Raw genomic sequence first — 18706 nt, 5'->3', positions numbered from 1 at the left:
AAGGATTTGCCACTGATGATTCAAACGCGAGTTTTGAGCAGTGTAGGGTAGCGCTTGTTGTTTGTCATTTCTCCGATCACAAATGCAGACATGGTTTTATGTTTACGCGGCGCGATGCAACGCAACGCGTTAAAAGACATTATAAGTCATTATAATCCGAAATTATGTCCCCACTGGATGCAACTAGGCCTGTCACGATAATAACTTTTTGTTGTGCGATATATTGCCCCAGAAATAATTGCGATAAGCGATATTATTGTCATTTTAAAGACCATTTTATGCCACTGAATAATAATGCAAGAAGGCCTACACACTTCCAAATGACAACAAACTTTAAATTTTTAAGAATATTTAGATCATGGAAATAAAGCATCAAAATGTTAGATACCTTAAAAAACTTGAATAAATAGTAAATAAACAAAAAGTGCAAAGTAGAAAAAAAGAAAAATGCACAAAGAACTTGAAAAATGTAGATTTTTCCATCTACACAACCACCTAAAACACCCTAACGACCACCTAATAACCATCCAGAACCAGTGTTATTTTAGTATTGTTTATATACTATTATAGTATATTTATATAGTATTACGTATTATTAATATTTTAACTTAGCTTGCAGTTTTCATTTTAATTTTAGTTTAAATTTTTTGTAGTTTTGTTGTGCTTGTCATTTTTACAAGATTTATTGTTTCTTTTTAAATGTTTCTGTTTAGCTTTAATTTAGTTTTATTTGAGTTTTATTTTGTCATTTTAGTATAGTGTACACTTAAATCTTATTTTATTTCAGTTAGTTGCATTACATTTTCTTTCTTACATTTTTCAACATAACTTAATTAATTCAGTTTTAAATGAGCTTTTATTGTTATATTTGAATTTCAGTTTAAGTTTTGTTTTGAGCTTTTGTCATTATTAATTTTATAAATGCCTCTATTTAGCTTTAATATATTATTTCTGTATAGTTTTAGTAATTGTAGTACTTCAGCGTAAGCTTATTTATTTCAGTTTGTTGTTTTTCATGTAATATTTATATTTGATGTCACTTCATTTTATTTAGCAACAGTATAGCAATGCAGTAAATAATGGAGATGAGTTAACCACAGGTGGCACTAGTTTACAATGTTTCATCATTTTTTTTAATGATGTATATAGTGTGAGTTTTGTGTATAATATGAGACATTCCCAGACTAAAGCGCTAATGTTAGTGTCGAGGATAAGGTTGTGCATTAGTTTTGCACATATCAGCACATTCAGACTGGTGAGCGCAGTTAGTCGTGGGTGGGTCCCGCAAAGACGGTTGGCATGGCAATAGAGAGACTCGTTAATCCAGGTGCTGTGTGTACAGATGGAGACTGCTGAGGGGGCGGAGCCCAGCGGGGCACTTCCTGTGCGTCTTTGCTGGCCTTTCCTTCCCCGCTAGTTCCCGATGTGACCAGCGCAGCCATCAAACATTAATACGCCTTCCTAAAGCTGCTAAGTGTGTGTGCGAGTCAGTGCTAATTGAAGCCTCACACAACAGTGTTGTTGCCATATGAAATAAGTGTTTGTGTGATTTGAATGTACGTTACATGCTCCTATACATTGGTTATGTCAAGGTTTATAAAGTACAGATCGATTCAAAGCAGCTTCACAGTAATAAAACAAGAAAGTAACAGTATTAATATTGCAACATTTTTCAAGAAGGAAATGAATACAGTTGCATTATTGAAGGATTTTGAAATATTAATAATACTGTTCTTTTCTTGGTTTAGTACTCTGAAGCTGCTTTGAATCGATCTGTAGTGTATAAACCTTGACTTATGTCATTATTCAATTCTGTTGAGTTAAATTTAGTTCAGTAATGAGTACATGTTGAAAAGTTCATGAAGTGAACTCAGAACTAAAATGTAAAAAAAAAAGATTGTTTTGAAGTTGCAAGTAAAACAAATACTGTTGGAGTAAATTTTACAAGAAAATGTCTCTTTCTACTTTAAAATGTTATGTTTAATTCTGTTTCTTTGTAATGAACTGAGTGAAAATTCAACACCAGTTTTTTTTTTCAGACTATAAAGCATTTCTACAGAAAATAGTGTCATTATTTAACTAAAGTCAATTTAGTGTTGATTCAGTTTAGTTTAATAATGATTTGCTACATGCTAATCAGTTAGCATAAGGGGATTTTTTTCATTCTAGAGAGAATTTAATCAATACTTTTGATTTGTTTTCCTGACAGCGTAAAATTGACTTTTAAATGAGCGTAGATACAAATTTTGTGAGCATTTATGAGTATTAGCATATAGACATTAGCTTCAAAGGTAGCAGACATGGACTGTCTCGTTTTTAGATTGTGTTCTCACATTTGTCTGCTGCATATGTCATTGACACTCAGAAAAGTAACCATTAGAGTCCAAAGTAAGAAAGAAATTGCATTAATTTATGCCTCACAAGGAATAACAGTAAGTTTTATAATGGTTGCTTTTCTGAAATGATACGAATGTGACCTCCAGAGAGAACAGCCTTCCAAATGAGACGTAAACATGGATTAAAAGCCACAAAACATTTGATTTTAGAATCAGAATCAGAATCAGAATCAGAATGAGCTTTATTGCCAGGTATGTTTACACATACGAGGAATTTGTTTTCGTGACAGAAGCTTCCACAGTGTAACAGAATGACAGTGACAGAACAAAAAAACACAGATAATAAAAAAATAAAAATAAATAAAAAATAGAACAAGTAAAATAAGGAATAAAAAATATACAAATCGACAATTGTATGTACAGGTATAGAACAATAGACAGTTGTATGTACAGGTATATTATGTGCAAATTGAAATGTAGACTGAGTATGTGTGTTAGATAAATAAGTGTATGAGTGAATAAATAGTGTGTGTTATTGCCACAGTTATTGTCAAGTGTTAATGAGATGGATGGCCTGAGGGAAGAAACCGTTCCTGTGTCTGGCCGTTCTGGTGCCCAGAGCTCTGTAGCGTCGACCAGATGGCAACAGTTCAAAGAGGGAGTGTGCTGGATGTGAGGGGTCCAGAGTGATTTTGCCAGCCCTTTTGCTCACTCTGGATGAGTACAGTTCTTGGAGAGAAGGGAGGGTTGTACCAATGATTCGCTCAGCAGTCCGGACTACCCTCTGTAGTCTTCTGAGGTCAGATTTGGTAGCTGAGCTGAACCAGACAGTTATAGAAGTGCAGAGGACAGATTAAATGATGGCGGAGTAGAACTGTTTCAGCAGCTCCTGTGACAGGTTGAACTTCCTCAGCTGGCGAAGGAAGTACAACCTCTGCTGGGCCTTTTTAACAATGGAGTCTATGTGAGTGTCCCACTTCAGGTCCTGAGAGATTGTGGTTTATCTCCTTATGCGCAGGAGAACGCAGTGAACGGTGACCACCTGTGGCTGGAGACGAATTGCTCCGGCGATCTCTGCTACCTGGGCGAAGAGACATGCGTGGTCAAGATTGCAGTGAGTATAATGTGGTTAAACAGGTTCAAACGGACGAGAGAAGTCTGTATTTGCATGGCGAGCTGAAGGCAGAGAAGAGTGTCATTAGAGTGTTTTAGCAGTGACATTTTCTTTCATGAGATAATGTGAGGCTGGTGTGTATTGAAAGGAAGAGGCAGCTATTAGTCTGAGAATGTACAGCAGGTAAAAGGATTTTGTTAGGCTTTTGTTAAAGCGCGGCGCCACGCTCTGATGTTTTCAAGAGCCGTGGCAACTTTATTATTGCCACTTCAAGCAGTTGGCAAAATCATTCCTTGCCTCAGAGGAAGCTTTGTACCGCTGAAGGTGAGAGCATATTTCTCTTACAATTGAATTATAAGATGGATCGTAGATGTGTGCTCTTGCTCTATGACAAATTTCTGTGTGTTTGTGCTGTTCGGTTCTCTTTAAGAAGTCGGCTCCCCGGAGGAAGTGTGCAGCCTGTAAGATCGTGGTCCACACGGCGTGTATCGAGGAGCTGGACAAGGTGAGCGGAGGCAGAAATATCCGTTTAATTCTCATGCACGTCATCAGTATGCCCTCAACAGATGAACGCTGACGTTTGTCTCTTCAAACAGACATCAGGAGGATGATGAAATAGGATGAGATGGTATAATCTAGGTATTGCAGTTATGGTTTTTAGGATCAGGAGTTGTGGGTTCCTGCTGTTGCGGTATTCAAATATAGTTATCAGTGCAGTTGGGTGAATAGATGTGAAAGAATATCAAGGTAACGGTATATATCACAATATATAGTGTCTTGCTGGACATTTTATGAATGTTTTACTATGTTGTAATGTCTGTTTTTTTGATAGTTTATGTATATTAGTTCATTAGAGATTATTTTTTATTATGTTTTTAATAAAAAAAAAAAAATCAGATAGATAGATAGATAGATATTCACATTGCATATATTTCTATATTATTATATCACATTTTATATAAATTTTAATGTATGTAACATGAATACACACTATTAATATAATATAATGTTATATAATATAAAAGTTTGATCTATTTCTCAGTGCAGTTGCATGAAAGAATATCAAGTTAACTGTATATCACAGTATATATTGTCATGCTGAAATTTTACTAACTATATTGTAATGTCTGTTTTTGATAATTGTTTTAATTGATTTTAATTATTTAATAGTTCAGAGATGACTAGTTTTATTATTTTTATTTTTTAAAATATAATAATAATAATATAGTATACATATTTCACATTGTAATATGTAATATTGTACTATAATACAATATATTGTAATAGTTCTATTTATTTGTTTATCAGTGAAATTGCATGAAAAGACAACATGAAATATCAAGCTAACAGTATATATTACAATGTATATTTTCTTGCTGGAAATGTAATTAAAAATGCTTTATATTTTAATAATAATGTAGTTATGTCTGTTTTTGGATAGTTTAATAAACTCAATATATTAGAAATTATTTAGAATTATTTAATAGTTTAGAAATTATTTTCTTTTAAATTTTTTTAATTTTTAAAACAATCAACAGTAGTAATAATAATATAGTATGGATGTGCATTTAAACTGTATTATATTAATAATATAATATAATATAATGAGCTACAGCAAGAATAGCTCCTCATTTTATAATAATTCTACTTTCATTGTCTCCTCACAGATCAACTTCCACTGCAAACCCACCTTCAGAGAGAGCGGCTCTCGATGCCTTCGAGATGTGAGTCCACCTCATCGCCACACGACTTTAAATCATATTTCACACTGAAGTTTTACACGTATACTTATTGTACTCCATGTGCTATGGCAGAATGAACCCTTGTTGGCACGTTTACATGTGACCCGTTGTGTCTGTTTGCGACAGCAGAGCGTTTTGAGACATCACTGGGTCCATCGCCGGCGACAAGAGGGGAAGTGTCGTCAGTGCGGAAAAGTATGTCACGCCTTCAAGGTTTATTGAAGGAGTCCTATGCAAAAGTCTTGTACGTTCATGCTAACTTTCACTTTCATTGTAGAGTTTCCCGCAGAAGTTCTTCCACAGCAAGGAGATTGTGGCCATCAGCTGCTCCTGGTGCAAGCAGGCAGTGAGTGGCACGTCTCACAAAATCTTGCTGGTTTATGTAATGCAGAATTGTTCCATCTCTTTCTCTGTTTATTTTTCTGTCCCATCAGTTCCATAACAAGGTCACGTGCTTCATGCTACATCAGATCGAGGAGCCCTGCTCGCTAGGAGCTCACGCTGGGGTCATCGTACCCCCTTCCTGGATCATCAAAGTCAGGAAACCGCAGGTACGCTCACCTCAGATGGTTTGGGGGTGAAACTTTTTTTTATCAGCACGTAAGAGAAGACCTGAGCCTGAGGTTTATGTAATGTCCTGCAGGAGATGCTCATGCAAGGTGACACTAGACTGTGTTTTAAAGCTGGGGCTGTATGATCTTGTCTTCTGCACTCAGTTATGCTGATCAGCTTCGGCTTAAATACACTTTGATGCTGCCAGATTTGATATCAGTAACAGTGTGTTTCATAAAACTCATCTACATATTTTATATGGAGCTTCTTTCATTGTTTTATACACTGCAAAAATTATTTCTGACTCAGTATTTTTGTCTTGTTTTATATAAATAATCAAAATTAAGTAAGCTTATGCTGGGGGGGGGGATACTTTGAATTCAAATGGGAAGCAAATGTATTTTTCTCACCACATTAGCAAATATTTTTTCTTATTGTAAGCAAAAATGTACTTCATTTTGATAATGTTTTCAGAAAGCAAGACTTAATATCTTGTGCAATTTTGCTTCTCAAGTAAATGTGTCTGATTTAAGAATGTTTAGATGTTTGTACTGGAAAATATGGAAGCTTGTTTCCACCATGGGATAAAAAAATAAAGATAACTGCAACATTTTTCTCCCAATTCTGATTTTATGTCACAATTCTGATTTTTCTCAGAATTGCAAGAAGAAAAGTCAGAATGGCTAAATATAAATTCAGAATTGCGAGATATAAACTTAAAATTGCAAGAGAGAAAAAGTCAAAATTATGAGGTAGTTGCACCTTTTTTTAAATTTTTTTATTTCATTGTGGGGGGAAAAAAACAGAATTGCAAGATATAAATCCAAATTATCGAAATTGCTGTAAGCTCATACAGTATTTGAGAGAGGTAAACTTGAAATTGCAACAAAAAAGTCATCATTTAACATTTTTATCTGGCAATTTTCAATTAAAAAAAAAAAATTTTTTTTTTAGATGAAAAAAGTTGCAATTCTGAGAAAAAGAGTCAGAATTGCTTCCGTATGAAAACAAGACAAGATTTTTTGCAATGTACACTTTTAACATCACAGTTTATCTGTTGCCTTGAAAGCCAGAATTGATTTCAAAAACTGACCCATCACATCAACAGTCATAGCAGATATTTAGACCACACCCACTGATGACACGCTCAGCTATGATTGGTGGATTTATGCATCGATGGGGCAGGTTTTTGTGATAAGGCATTTTACTGCCGCTTTCAATTCAGGAGTTGCTGAAAGGGAAGTTGCTTGCTTGTATTCAAAGTGTTTTTGGAATAGTTTAACCAAGGAAAATCTTGTAATTATTTTGTAATTATCTTCGTCATTCTGAACCACTATGACTTTTTATTCTGCAAAATAAAGATGTTTTGCAGCATGTTCACACTGCTCTTTTCCTTACAATGTGAATGAGTTAAGAAACAGAGTAAGATTTTAAGGAAATAAATTCTGTTTTTGGTCTTTTCCTCATTGTATGACTTCAGAAGACTTGGAATGCCGTGAACAAGTCCTGTTAACTTTTTAAGATGTTTTATGGATCCTTTTTGGAGTTGGACAGCTGTCAGTCTTTGCTTTTGTTGGTAGAAAAGAAAGTTTCTTCATCAACAGGTTCAGAGCAACATGAGGGTGAATAAGTGATGAAAAAGTTTTCCTTTTTGGTTGAACTATTCCTTTAATTTAAAAACGAACACTTCTATCAGTAATGGGCAAACTTTAATTTAACATAGTCCTGCTGGAGTTAGTTTTGTTATGTTTTGGCTTAGTTGGCGTCTCTCTCCTGTGTCCCAGAGCTCATTTAAAAACTCCATTCGAAGGAAAAAACGGACGTCGTTCAAAAGAAGAGCCAGCAAAAAGGGGATGGATGTGAGTAGATCTGATTCCTGTCCTGTCCCTCCTTTTAAATGATGCTATAGTGTTTTCTGAGGGCTTTCTCTTCCCTTAACTCCTGCTCATGATCATCTGTCCCCACAGCTTACTGCAGTGATGTGTGTGTGTGTGTGTGTGTGTGTGTGTATTTGTGTGCAAATGTGCATTTATCGAAGTATAATGAAGTGATTTTTGCAGGAATCAAAATGGCGTCCGTTCATGCTGAAGCCGCTGCCCTCACCGCTGATGAAGCCAGTGCTGGTGTTCGTCAACCCCAAGAGTGGAGGAAACCAGGTGATGCTCTGAATAAAGAGACTAATGGAGGAATAATGTACAGTCATTATAGAACAACAATCTCTGAAAGGGCCATAATGACCGAACAGCTCTACATTAAACTGCTTAATATGCAACTACTTAGCATGAATATTTAATTAAAACATAAATGGATGCATTACATAAACAATTTCAGACGAAATCAATATTTCATGTCCATTTATTTTATTGTGTGGGAAGAGAGATCTGTGACTATCAGTCTGTTGGCCTGTCTGTGGTTCTGTCTACCATCTGTTGTTCTGTCTGTGTCTATCCATCCATCCATCCATCTACCTATCTATCTATCTATCTGTCTGTCTGTCTGTCTGTTGTTCTGTCTAACATTATGTCTATCTGCTATTCTATCTAACATTCTGTCTGTCGGTCAGTCTATCTACCACTCTGTCGTTCTGTCTTGTCATTTTGTCACTCTGTCTGACATTCTGCCTGTCTGTCGTTCTATCTGTCACTCTATCACTCTGTCTAATGTTCTGTCTGTCTGTTGTTCTCTGTCTGTCGTTCTATCTATCACTCTTTCATTCTGTTTATCATGCTGTTGTTCTATCTGTCTGTCGTCTATCACTCTGTCTGTCATTCTATCTGTCTGTCTGTCTGTCTATCTATCTGTCTGTCTGTCTGTCTGTCGTTCTGTCTATCGTTCTGTCTGTCGTTCTATCTTTCACTCTGTCATTTTGTTTTTCATGCTGTTATTCTGTCTGTCTGTCTGTCTGTCTGTCTGTCTATCTGTCTGTCTGTCTGTCGATCGTTCTGTCTATATCTATCTATCTATCTATCTATCGCTCTTATCGCTCTGTCTATCTATCTATCTATCTATCTGTCTATCGTTCTGTCGGTCTATCGTTCTGTCTATCATTCTATCTATCGTTCTATCGTTCTGTCTATCTATCGTTCTATCTTTCATTCTCTCTGACTGTCCTTCTGTCCGTTTGTCTGTCTGATCTTCTGTCTGTGGTTCTCAGGGGACGAAGCTGCTGCAGATGTTCATGTGGATCCTGAACCCTCGGCAGGTGTTTGATTTGTCTCAGGGAGGGCCCAGAGAAGCGTGAGTCTCTCGATTTCAGCGCTCTCTTTCATTACATTTCAGATCATCTCTCCCTCCCTTAATGCACTATGTAATCCCACCATTTCTTTGTCCTGACCACATTAATTATGTAGTCGTTGGATCTCAGCAGTGCTGTGTTCTGTGAGGGAGTTCAGTCTTCTAGAAGCTTCTCTCCTCACTGCCCACCGCCTCAGTAATTGAGCTGTGAGGCAGCAAACACAGGCGATGGGCTCTACTGCTGACAGAGAGAGAGAGAGAGTATTAAGATGGGAGGGCAGACACAGCTGGGCGGCTGGAGGGCTTTTCTTCAGAGCTGTCTGACAGAGCTGTGATTAAACTCACTCTATTAAAACAGAAAACCAACACGCGCTCACATGCAGTGGCCCCCAAAACATTTAATCCACACTTAAAAATCTCATTGCATTAGAAGGAAAAAATGAAAATATCAAATTAAGTGCCATTTATTTCAAAGAAAAATATTTTTCATGCAAAACATTTCACAAATTAATGTTTGTAGGCTTTACATGATGAATGAACATTCAAAATGAAGACAAAATGGGTAACACTTTACAGTAAGGTTCCATTTGTTAACTATATTTAATGCATTAACTAACATTAACTTACAATGAGCAGTACACATGTTACAGTATTTATTTAATCTTTGTTGAATTTAGTTAATAAAATACAGCTGTTCATTGTTAGTTCATGTTAGCTCAGGTCCATTAAATAACATGAATAGATACAACTTTTGATTTTAATAATGTATTGGTAAATGTTGGAATCAACATTAACTAAGATTAATAAAAAAAAAATTTAATTGTTAATTTATGTTTACTAATGTAGTTAACTAATTTTAACAAATGGAACCTTATTGTAAAGTGTTCCCACAAAAGGCTTTCGAAAACACTTATTAATCTTAATGTTAACTTCAAAATGTACTAATACATTTTAAGCTGTATCTGTCAGTATTATTTAATAGACCTGAGCTAACAATGAACAGTTGTAGTTTTTATTAATGTTAACAAAGATGAATAAATACTGGAACAAATGTATTGCTCGTTGTTAGTTAATGTTAGTTAATGCATTAACTAACGTTACTAATGGTACCCACTGTGCATTAAGGTTCAGTTTGTTAGCATTAGTTAATGTATTAGGTATTAGAATTTACTAATGATAACTTTATTGCATTTATCAATAATTATTAAATATATTGTTGTTCATTGTTAATTCCTGTCCTTTTATAATACTGATATTTGTTTACACAGCTTGAAATGTTAAATGTACTGGTGTGTAAATAGAAATTAACATTAATAAATTAATAAATGCTGTAAAAGTATAGTCTATTGTTAGTTCATGATGCCTAATGCATTAACTGATGATAACGAAGTAAACTTTATTGTAAAGTCTTACCAATATCATTACAAAATGGCTCAGAAACGTGAAGTTAGTTGTGATAAAATGATACTTGTTTTGATATTTTTATCTAATGCAGTGAAATTCATACTTTTAAATGTGCCTGATGTGTCCAAACACTGTTCAGTGCCTTTAAACAGCTCTTCTGTTTGGATTTGTTATGCTAAATGGTGTATTCTGTTAATTAGCATGCTAAATGCATCAGTAACACACATCGCTATTGTTTCCCTCTGTCCGTCAGGCTGGAATTATACAGGAAAGTGCCAAATCTTCGCATCCTTGCCTGTGGAGGAGATGGAACGGTAAGATGCAGTGCATGTTGGGATGATCAGATACAGTGGGTATAGAAAAGACTTGGATGTTATAAAATATTACTTGTCTTTCAGTTGGATGTTATAAGTTGCACTGAGTAAATACAGCTGGATGAAACCAAACCTGTGTGTGTCTTCATATCAGACTGCAAAGCAACAAAATGTGATTATTTTAAAGGGGGGTGATTCTTTTCTATACCCACTGTATGTGAAGTTTAGACATTTTGGACGCACCCCCCTCTGGTGACAAATGTGTGGAACGACAACGAACACGCAGTGACAAAACACTGTAATTAGCTAATGGTGGCTCTGTGGTTTGCAGTGTCACGCTTTCTTGCGGGTAATTTCTAGATCTATGACTCCTGCGAGATGAAACTTGGATTTCCTGAGCGCTATGGCATTTCTGACCCTGAGTTTGAGTGGTTTGTCCTCTTTTGTCTAGGTGGGCTGGATTCTCTCGGCCTTAGATGAACTACAAATGAACCCACAACCTCCTGTAGCTGTGCTTCCTCTTGGTACAGGAAATGACCTTGCCAGGACACTGAACTGGGGAGGGGTGAGTCAACTCATCTTGAATCGTCTTTAAATTAATTATTGATAAATAAATAATTTTATACCCCAGACATCAGCATTAGTCTGATATGATCGGGCTGCTCTGATTGGCTGAGAAGCTGCTGTAAGTGAGGCACTTGTGTTTTAATCTTTATTCTTAAAATAGTAAAAATGTGTCTAAATTTTTTAAAAGATAAATATGTTTTAAAATGTCTACATTTTTATGTAATTAATTTTTTTAAAAGATGTCTAAATATTTTTCAAAAGTATGCCTAATTTTTTTTAAAGCTATGGTGGACCGCTGGAATCTGCAGGTGGAGCGATCGGCCGTTCAGCCGGAGGAGGGAACGCAGAAGGTGATGGCTGTGTTCATGCTGACACAGAGACTGGGTTACGTTTATACGCTGCTGATAGATTTGTGTGTCTGTTCTCAGCTTCCTCTAAACGTGTTCAATAACTACTTCAGCCTCGGCTTTGATGCCCACGTCACACTGGAGTTCCACGAGTCCAGAGGTTTGTGACGCTCTGTCCTACCTATGAGCCATTTTATTTGATTTATTTTATTAGATGTACTTTATTACCTGTTAGTCAAGGATTAAATGCACCGAAAACATTCTTTAATCTTTTAGTTTTCATATTCTTAAAATATAAAAAAGTATAATTATTTTACATATAAGTACAAAAAAAACCTTAATATTTTTAAAAAACGTCTTAATATTTTTTATAAGACGTCTAAATATTTAAAAATGTCTTAATATTTTAGTAAATAGGTTTATATTTATATAAAATACATCTTAATATTATTTAACATTTCTTAATGTCTTAATGTTTAAAAAATATTTTAATTTCTTAATAGTTTTTATAAAACACAAATCTTTTTTTTAATTCTTAATATTTCCAAAAATTCTTAATATTTTTAAAACATATATCTTAATATTTTTTATAAGATGCATCTAAATATTTTTTTTTAAATGACTTAATGTTTAGTCTTAATGCCTTAATATGTAAATTGTCTTTTATGTTTTGATTGGCTAAGTTGTGGTTTAGTTCATATTATTGTTCATCAGAGGCAAGCTGCTGAATACCGAATGGGTGTTGATGTGTAAATGTGGGCGGGGATATGTTAATATGATGACATGACCATGAAATTGAGAGTATATGAGTATGTGGCACACTGAAAGCTTTTAGTTCAAAAGAGCAAGAAAAATCCTGTTTTCAATGATTGGACCTTTTAAAAATGAATTCTTGACTTGAATAAAATGGCCCTGTTGGCTGAGATCTTTATGTATCTGTTTTTGTATCTGAGTCATAATCATTTGTCGTTGTGTTCCTTCACAGAAGCCAATCCCGAGAAATTCAACAGTCGCTTTCGTAACAAGATGTTCTATGCAGGGGTAGGCAGAGTTCCCGTCTCTCTGACAGACTGAGTAAGTGTGTGTGTGTGTGTGACTCGTACTTGTGTCCCCTCAGGCAGCTTTCTCTGACTTCCTCCAGCGGAGCTCCAGGGACATGTCCAAGCACGTCAGGGTGGTGGTGAGTATGAAACTTAAGCACAATCTCCCATGAAAGCCTGTGGTTTGACAGGAACTGCCCGCTCCAGCTGTTCCTTTACGCTTATGCTAACTTTGCCATCATTCACCTGATGTTCTTTTTCTGTAATTATTTTCCTTCCTCATATTGACAGTGTGACGGTACAGATCTCACACCCAAGATTCAGGAACTGAAGTTTCAGTGCATCGTCTTCTTGAATATTCCCAGGTTTGTGCAAAATATGGGGCAAACTCAGGAACAGGTGCCATTTATGCATACTTTTTTAATCATAAATTCTGGTAGAATCTCATCAGACATTAAATATAAATCAATCAATAAATAAATAAATAAAGAGTTTTTAAAAACATATTTGGATATATAAAAAATATATGTAAGTATTTTTAAAAAAAATACATCTTATTATTTTTTTAAATGTCTAAATATGCTAAAATATATTTGTCTGAATATTTTTAATAATATCTCGTTTTTTAAAGATACTTAATATTTTTACAAGACACATCTAAATATCTTTAAAAATATTAATTTTTTTATTTAATATTTTTTACATATTTGTATAATTAAAAAATGTATTAATATTAATTACTTGTAAATATTTTTAAAAATTATGTATGAATATTTTAAAAAGCCTACTAATGTATTAATATTAAATGTATAATGTATAAATTATTAATATTAATGTATTCATATAAAAAATGACTAGACGAATCTAAATATATATATATATATATATATATGTATATATATATGTATATATATATATATATGTATGTATGTATGTATGTATGTCTAAATATGTTTTTGGCCATTTGTAAAAAAAAAAAAAAAAGAAGTTAATGTAATTTTAAAGTAAAATACTTTTCTGAAAAGTATTCTGTATTTTTTTTAAGTAGTATCCTTTTCTGAATTGAAATATGTAACATTTGCTGCAGATTGAATTTAATAATGTAACCTGGATTCACCATTTACTAAACTAATATTGGCATTTAATATAATGTGAATGTGTCTAGTTTTAAAATTCCATTTAACACAAATTTAAATGTTTGATTATTTGCAATTTAAAAAGGTAATTATATTTCTTAAACTGGATGGATGTTGAATATGTTAATGAGGATAGCAAAATGATCATTTAGATGTAGTTTACCTTTAAATGCATTAGACAGACAATACATTTCAACTTGCAATTGCATAGATATTCTGTGTTTCTATAAGTATACAAATAAAAAAATATGCCAGTTCTCTTTCAAAACATGTTTTTCTGTCAAGCTTGGTACATTGGAAATGTGTCTGGGTTGAAGGTCAGCACAAAACAGCTAATAATGGACTTTTATCAAACACATTAGTTTTGTACTTAGTGCCAAGAAAAAACAGTTCTGTACAAATGATTAGTGTAATATTTTTCACAGAACAGTGTTGAAATGTTGAGCTTGAAAGGGTCAGTTATAATAAGTGACTATAATGAAATACTGATGAAGACTGTAAGAGAAACTTCTGACTTACATGATGTCACTTCCTCAAAGATGATTTCAGAAAGATCAAACTAAGTTTTAAACTATCCATGAGGGGAAATGTCACAGAATTATAGAGTCGGACAGGGAAAAATGTAATTCAGCATTTTCGCAGAAATTGCATAGAACATTAAAAACTATATAGACTGCAAGCATTTATTTATATATTTTATAGCATTAATTTAATATTTTTTTAATTGAATTTAATTATATATATGTGTGTGTATATGTATATATATATATATATATATATATTAGTTTTTTTTTTCTTTATGTACCTCTTAATGTAAGTGATGAATAGGGTCATGCAAACTGGATGAAAATGAACATTTGAAAAATATTTATTTATTTATTTTTTTTTTTTTTATGGAACAGAATTAGATTTTTAAATAATTTTAACCATTTGAAATATAATTGTAATGTATAAGGTAATGCAATCTGGATAAAAACAAACATTAAAAAATGTATTTGTTGTTTTTGTTTTTTTTTTACTTTATTGAAACATTGAAATATAATGACAGTGAACAGCACCATGCAAACTGTATAAAAACATTTAAAATACATTATTTTTTTTAAAGAGATGTTTTTTTCACATTATTTAACCCTTTTAAATATTATAGTGATGAATAGGGTCATGCAAACAAAAAATCAAATTAAGCTTTTAGTATACTATGTAATACTCATTAGCATTACACGTTAATCACAGTTGAATCTTTCAAATAATGTCAAAAAGTTCAATAATTAGTTCATTATATCAGTAGTAAGTTATGAGGATATTTCCTGCCTGTCTGTGGGTTTTATGTTGAAAGCTTTAAACATGTGGTCAGCACTGCCTGTCTTTATTCACCTCATTAACCTGCTGTCTGCAGGTACTGTGCTGGTACCATGCCGTGGGGCAACACGGGCGACCACAGAGACTTCGAGCCTCAGAGGCACGACGACGGCTGCATCGAGGTGATCGGCTTCACCATGGCCTCACTGGTGAGCGCTTCAGCTCTTTCTGTGAGACTGAGAAGGAAATGTAGGGCTCATGACTCACATGCATCCCGTCTTCACCACAAGGCGGCGCTGCAGGTGGGCGGCCACGGCGAGCGGCTGCATCAGTGCAGAGAGGTGGTCCTCACCACCTTCAAGACGCTGCCGGTGCAGGTGGACGGAGAGCCGTGCCGCCTCGCGCCCTCCACCCTCAGCATATCTCTGAGAAACCAGGCCAACATGCTGCAGAAGAGCAAGAGACGCACGTCTGTGCCGCTGCTCAACGAGTGAGTCCCTCAAATACACTCCTGCACCGGTGCAAAATACATCAGGTTTAAAATGCTTGTGAGAGCTTCTTAGACAAGGTTTTGTTTTTGGTTTCATTTTTTTTTTTTGTCATTTTACTACATGATATTTGACAGTCTGAACCAACTTTTGTTCTGTCATTGCAAGGTCAAATTGTCTGATATTTAGAGACTTGATGACCTTGACATCCGTGAGGGTCTTCAGGGGTCGTGTCAGTCATATTTATTTTTCTATTGTTTTCTTAAAAAAAACTCCCCCAATGGCTACAAAAGTGTAATATTAAAAAAAGCTGAAATAATAATATACAATATATTTAAATAATAAGCAATAATAGATGAAAAGTTTGAGGTTGGTAAGATTTTTTTTTAAACAGTCATGCTGCTTAGAAAATTCTACAGCATTTATTTGAAATGGAAATCTTTAACATTACAAGATTACATTAGTATTAGTACATAGTATTACTTTAGTAACATTGGTATTTTTTATACTGTATATATTTCATATATATATATATATATATTTATATATATATATATATATATATATAATTTTTTGCCCCCACAAAAGTATCTAAAATAAATTTTTATTCAAAAATGAAACACATTTTTATCATAAAAGAGGTGTAGGTGTGTGAAGTCTTCATGTGTATAAATGATATTTTGAATGCATTTTGAATAAGTTAATAGATCCAGACACACAAAATGCACATCACTTACAGTTGATCTCAGAATGAGGGTTTCCCCCTCAAACACACACACAGATGAGAGTGTGTAACTAACAGTCTAACAGTGTGTGTGCGGCTCGTGTGTGCTTGACTGGTGAATGTTCTAGTAACAGCACTAATCCATGTGTGCTGGTTCTGCTCTCTGTGCCGCTCTCAGTGGGGTTTTCTTTCTTTGTCTCCATCTCTCTTTCTCCTCCTAAATGACCGGTTGCCCTTCACGCGTTTGTCTGTCATCTCCGTCCCTCTCCGCCTCCATCTCTCTCTCTCTCCCTCTCTCTCTCATATAAAGTATTAAAATAAAAATAATAATTTAATTTGTATTAATTAATTTTATTTATTTATTCATTCATTTATTCATTTATGTTTGTCTATACCAGCATTGTTGACTATATGGACTTCACAGGCGGAAAAATAATGCTAATCATTAACCAAACAGCTATTTAAGCATTTTAAATGCTTTATAAAATATTGCCGATTACAATACAAAATTACAGAATTTTGCAGGTTACAGAAATAATAGTAAATAATGATTAATTTGAATATGTCATGATTCGTTTAAGGGACAATCATGTTGACTTGAATATGGATGACGGATTCGGTCTAAACAGACCAAACGGCCACAAAAAGCATTTTTATGCATTAATGACTTCAGTCCTTCCTGATCTTCACCTGTCCTTTTATGAAGCTCATTTTCACTCTTCCTCACACGCTCCTCATCGTTTGAGATTAATATTTTGTTTCCATAGTTATTCATTATGAATCAGTATGATCATAAATTGTTTTCATGTAGTTCCTGCACCTTTGTTGATTAGATATTTCATAAATGTGGCATCAGTTCTTATTTGCTGTCGTCTGCGTATCGCAGCCCTCATGCCGTGCCTGAACGTCTGCGTCTGCGCGTGAACCGCATCGTCCTGCAGGAGTACGAGAGCATGCAGCTCGACAAGGAGCGTCTGCGTGACATCTGTAAGCTAATCCTGACGTTTCCCACAGTTCAGTTCACATATCATAATACAGTGCTGCTGTAAGAGAGGTGAATATATGAAGTGACAGTGTGTGTGTGTGTGTTTGCTTGTTCAGCTACTCCTGTTGGCATCGTGGTGGTGAGAGGAGACTGTGACCTGGAAACCTGTCGACTGTACATTGACAGACTGCAGGAGGTGAGCACTTCCCATGATGCTCCTGTCAGACTGATTTCATTGAGCACTGAATCAATACAATTACTTCATTTCAACATCAACATATAACCTCAAATGTAACAATAGTTATGTCGCCATCATGTTATAAATTCGTGTACTCACTCATTTGTCTTCTGTTGGCAGGATTTGCATCAGCCGCCCTCTAGCGGTCACAGAGTACACTACCAGGTAAATGCCTCAACACGGTTGGATGAACTTAAAGGCAGAGTAAGCGATTTCTGGTAGCCAATGTTGACATTTGCTCCGCCCCACATATACGTACGCAACCCAGGCAACGATTCGTTCTGTGAAACAAAGCAAAACCAATGTTACACCGTGTCTACATCGGACGTGAGCGGCGCGGCGCAACAAATCCCCGACAGAAAACTGCTGCCGGGTTCTATTTATGACGTGCTGACACAAATTTCAAATGGTTTTCAACGGTCGTTTGATCGTGTCCAGTGTAGGCAGACTTTAGCTGTTTTAGACACGGTGTTACTCACCTATTGAGAAGAAACAAAGCAACCTCGGCGTCCGATCGCAGGCCTCCGCTCCTTGAGTTCTCTCCAGCGCTGGAAAGCTGATCCGATATTTACACGGGTCCTACTTCTTGCCTTATCTTTCCGCAGACGTTTTCCTCTTTTGTTTTTTATCCGCCATCTCTATCTTTCTGTCGCTCGGCTCGGCTAATGACCGTCCCATGCACTGAAAGCTCTCTCCTCCACATCACGAGTAGACACGCCCCCTTATTGCTGATTGGCTACAAGTTTGTTTTGCTATTCGGCCCGAATCAGTTTTCTAAAGTGTTTTTGAAAAATGACATACCCTGCCTTTAAGCACACAGGATGTTTAATTGGAATGACATGACGTGGAATTTACTGAATTGCAATTCAAAGAAATTCGTCAAATTCACAGAGAAGAGATTAATTATATTAATTGTTGATAAAAATAATTGTCTAAATATTTAAACAAAATGTCCAAATAAATAATAAAAATGAATATTCACATTACAATTTAAATCTATTAATTTTGTAATAACTTAATAGAAATATATATTTAAAATATCCACATAAGAATTTAAATCAATTAATATTGTAATGATAAGATAATTGTGACGAGTGGGGGCGGGGCCGAGAGCCGTGGGAACGGAGCGGGGCCGGTGGAGTAATTGATAATGAGCGACACCTGCACCACTCACCGGTCTCGAGTC

General features: G+C 35.0%; 1 protein-coding gene across 1 annotated transcript in view; it reads left to right on the top strand.

Annotated features, from left to right (window-relative positions):
• The window catches only part of LOC107711497 (diacylglycerol kinase iota-like), a 45246-nt gene that overhangs the window by 21123 nt on the left and 5417 nt on the right, over positions 1-18706 (top strand). The window contains exons 3-23 of the mRNA XM_016516481.1: positions 3355-3450; positions 3881-3955; positions 5118-5174; positions 5319-5387; positions 5470-5538; positions 5627-5743; positions 7529-7603; positions 7805-7900; positions 8899-8981; positions 10636-10696; positions 11148-11265; positions 11525-11613; positions 11692-11770; positions 12596-12651; positions 12728-12790; positions 12942-13015; positions 15183-15294; positions 15376-15575; positions 17184-17284; positions 17399-17478; positions 17641-17685. Coding sequence (XP_016371967.1) covers positions 3355-3450; positions 3881-3955; positions 5118-5174; positions 5319-5387; positions 5470-5538; positions 5627-5743; positions 7529-7603; positions 7805-7900; positions 8899-8981; positions 10636-10696; positions 11148-11265; positions 11525-11613; positions 11692-11770; positions 12596-12651; positions 12728-12790; positions 12942-13015; positions 15183-15294; positions 15376-15575; positions 17184-17284; positions 17399-17478; positions 17641-17685 — 1815 coding nt within the window. The remainder of the gene's footprint in view (positions 1-3354; positions 3451-3880; positions 3956-5117; positions 5175-5318; positions 5388-5469; positions 5539-5626; positions 5744-7528; positions 7604-7804; positions 7901-8898; positions 8982-10635; positions 10697-11147; positions 11266-11524; positions 11614-11691; positions 11771-12595; positions 12652-12727; positions 12791-12941; positions 13016-15182; positions 15295-15375; positions 15576-17183; positions 17285-17398; positions 17479-17640; positions 17686-18706) is intronic.

Source organism: Sinocyclocheilus rhinocerous, unplaced genomic scaffold (assembly GCF_001515625.1).
Source record: "Sinocyclocheilus rhinocerous isolate Xijiao unplaced genomic scaffold, SAMN03320098_v1.1 scaffold208, whole genome shotgun sequence".
Taxonomy (NCBI): domain Eukaryota; kingdom Metazoa; phylum Chordata; class Actinopteri; order Cypriniformes; family Cyprinidae; genus Sinocyclocheilus; species Sinocyclocheilus rhinocerous.
Note: the sequence above shows the minus strand (reverse complement) of the source record. Positions and strands in the feature narration are given on the sequence as shown.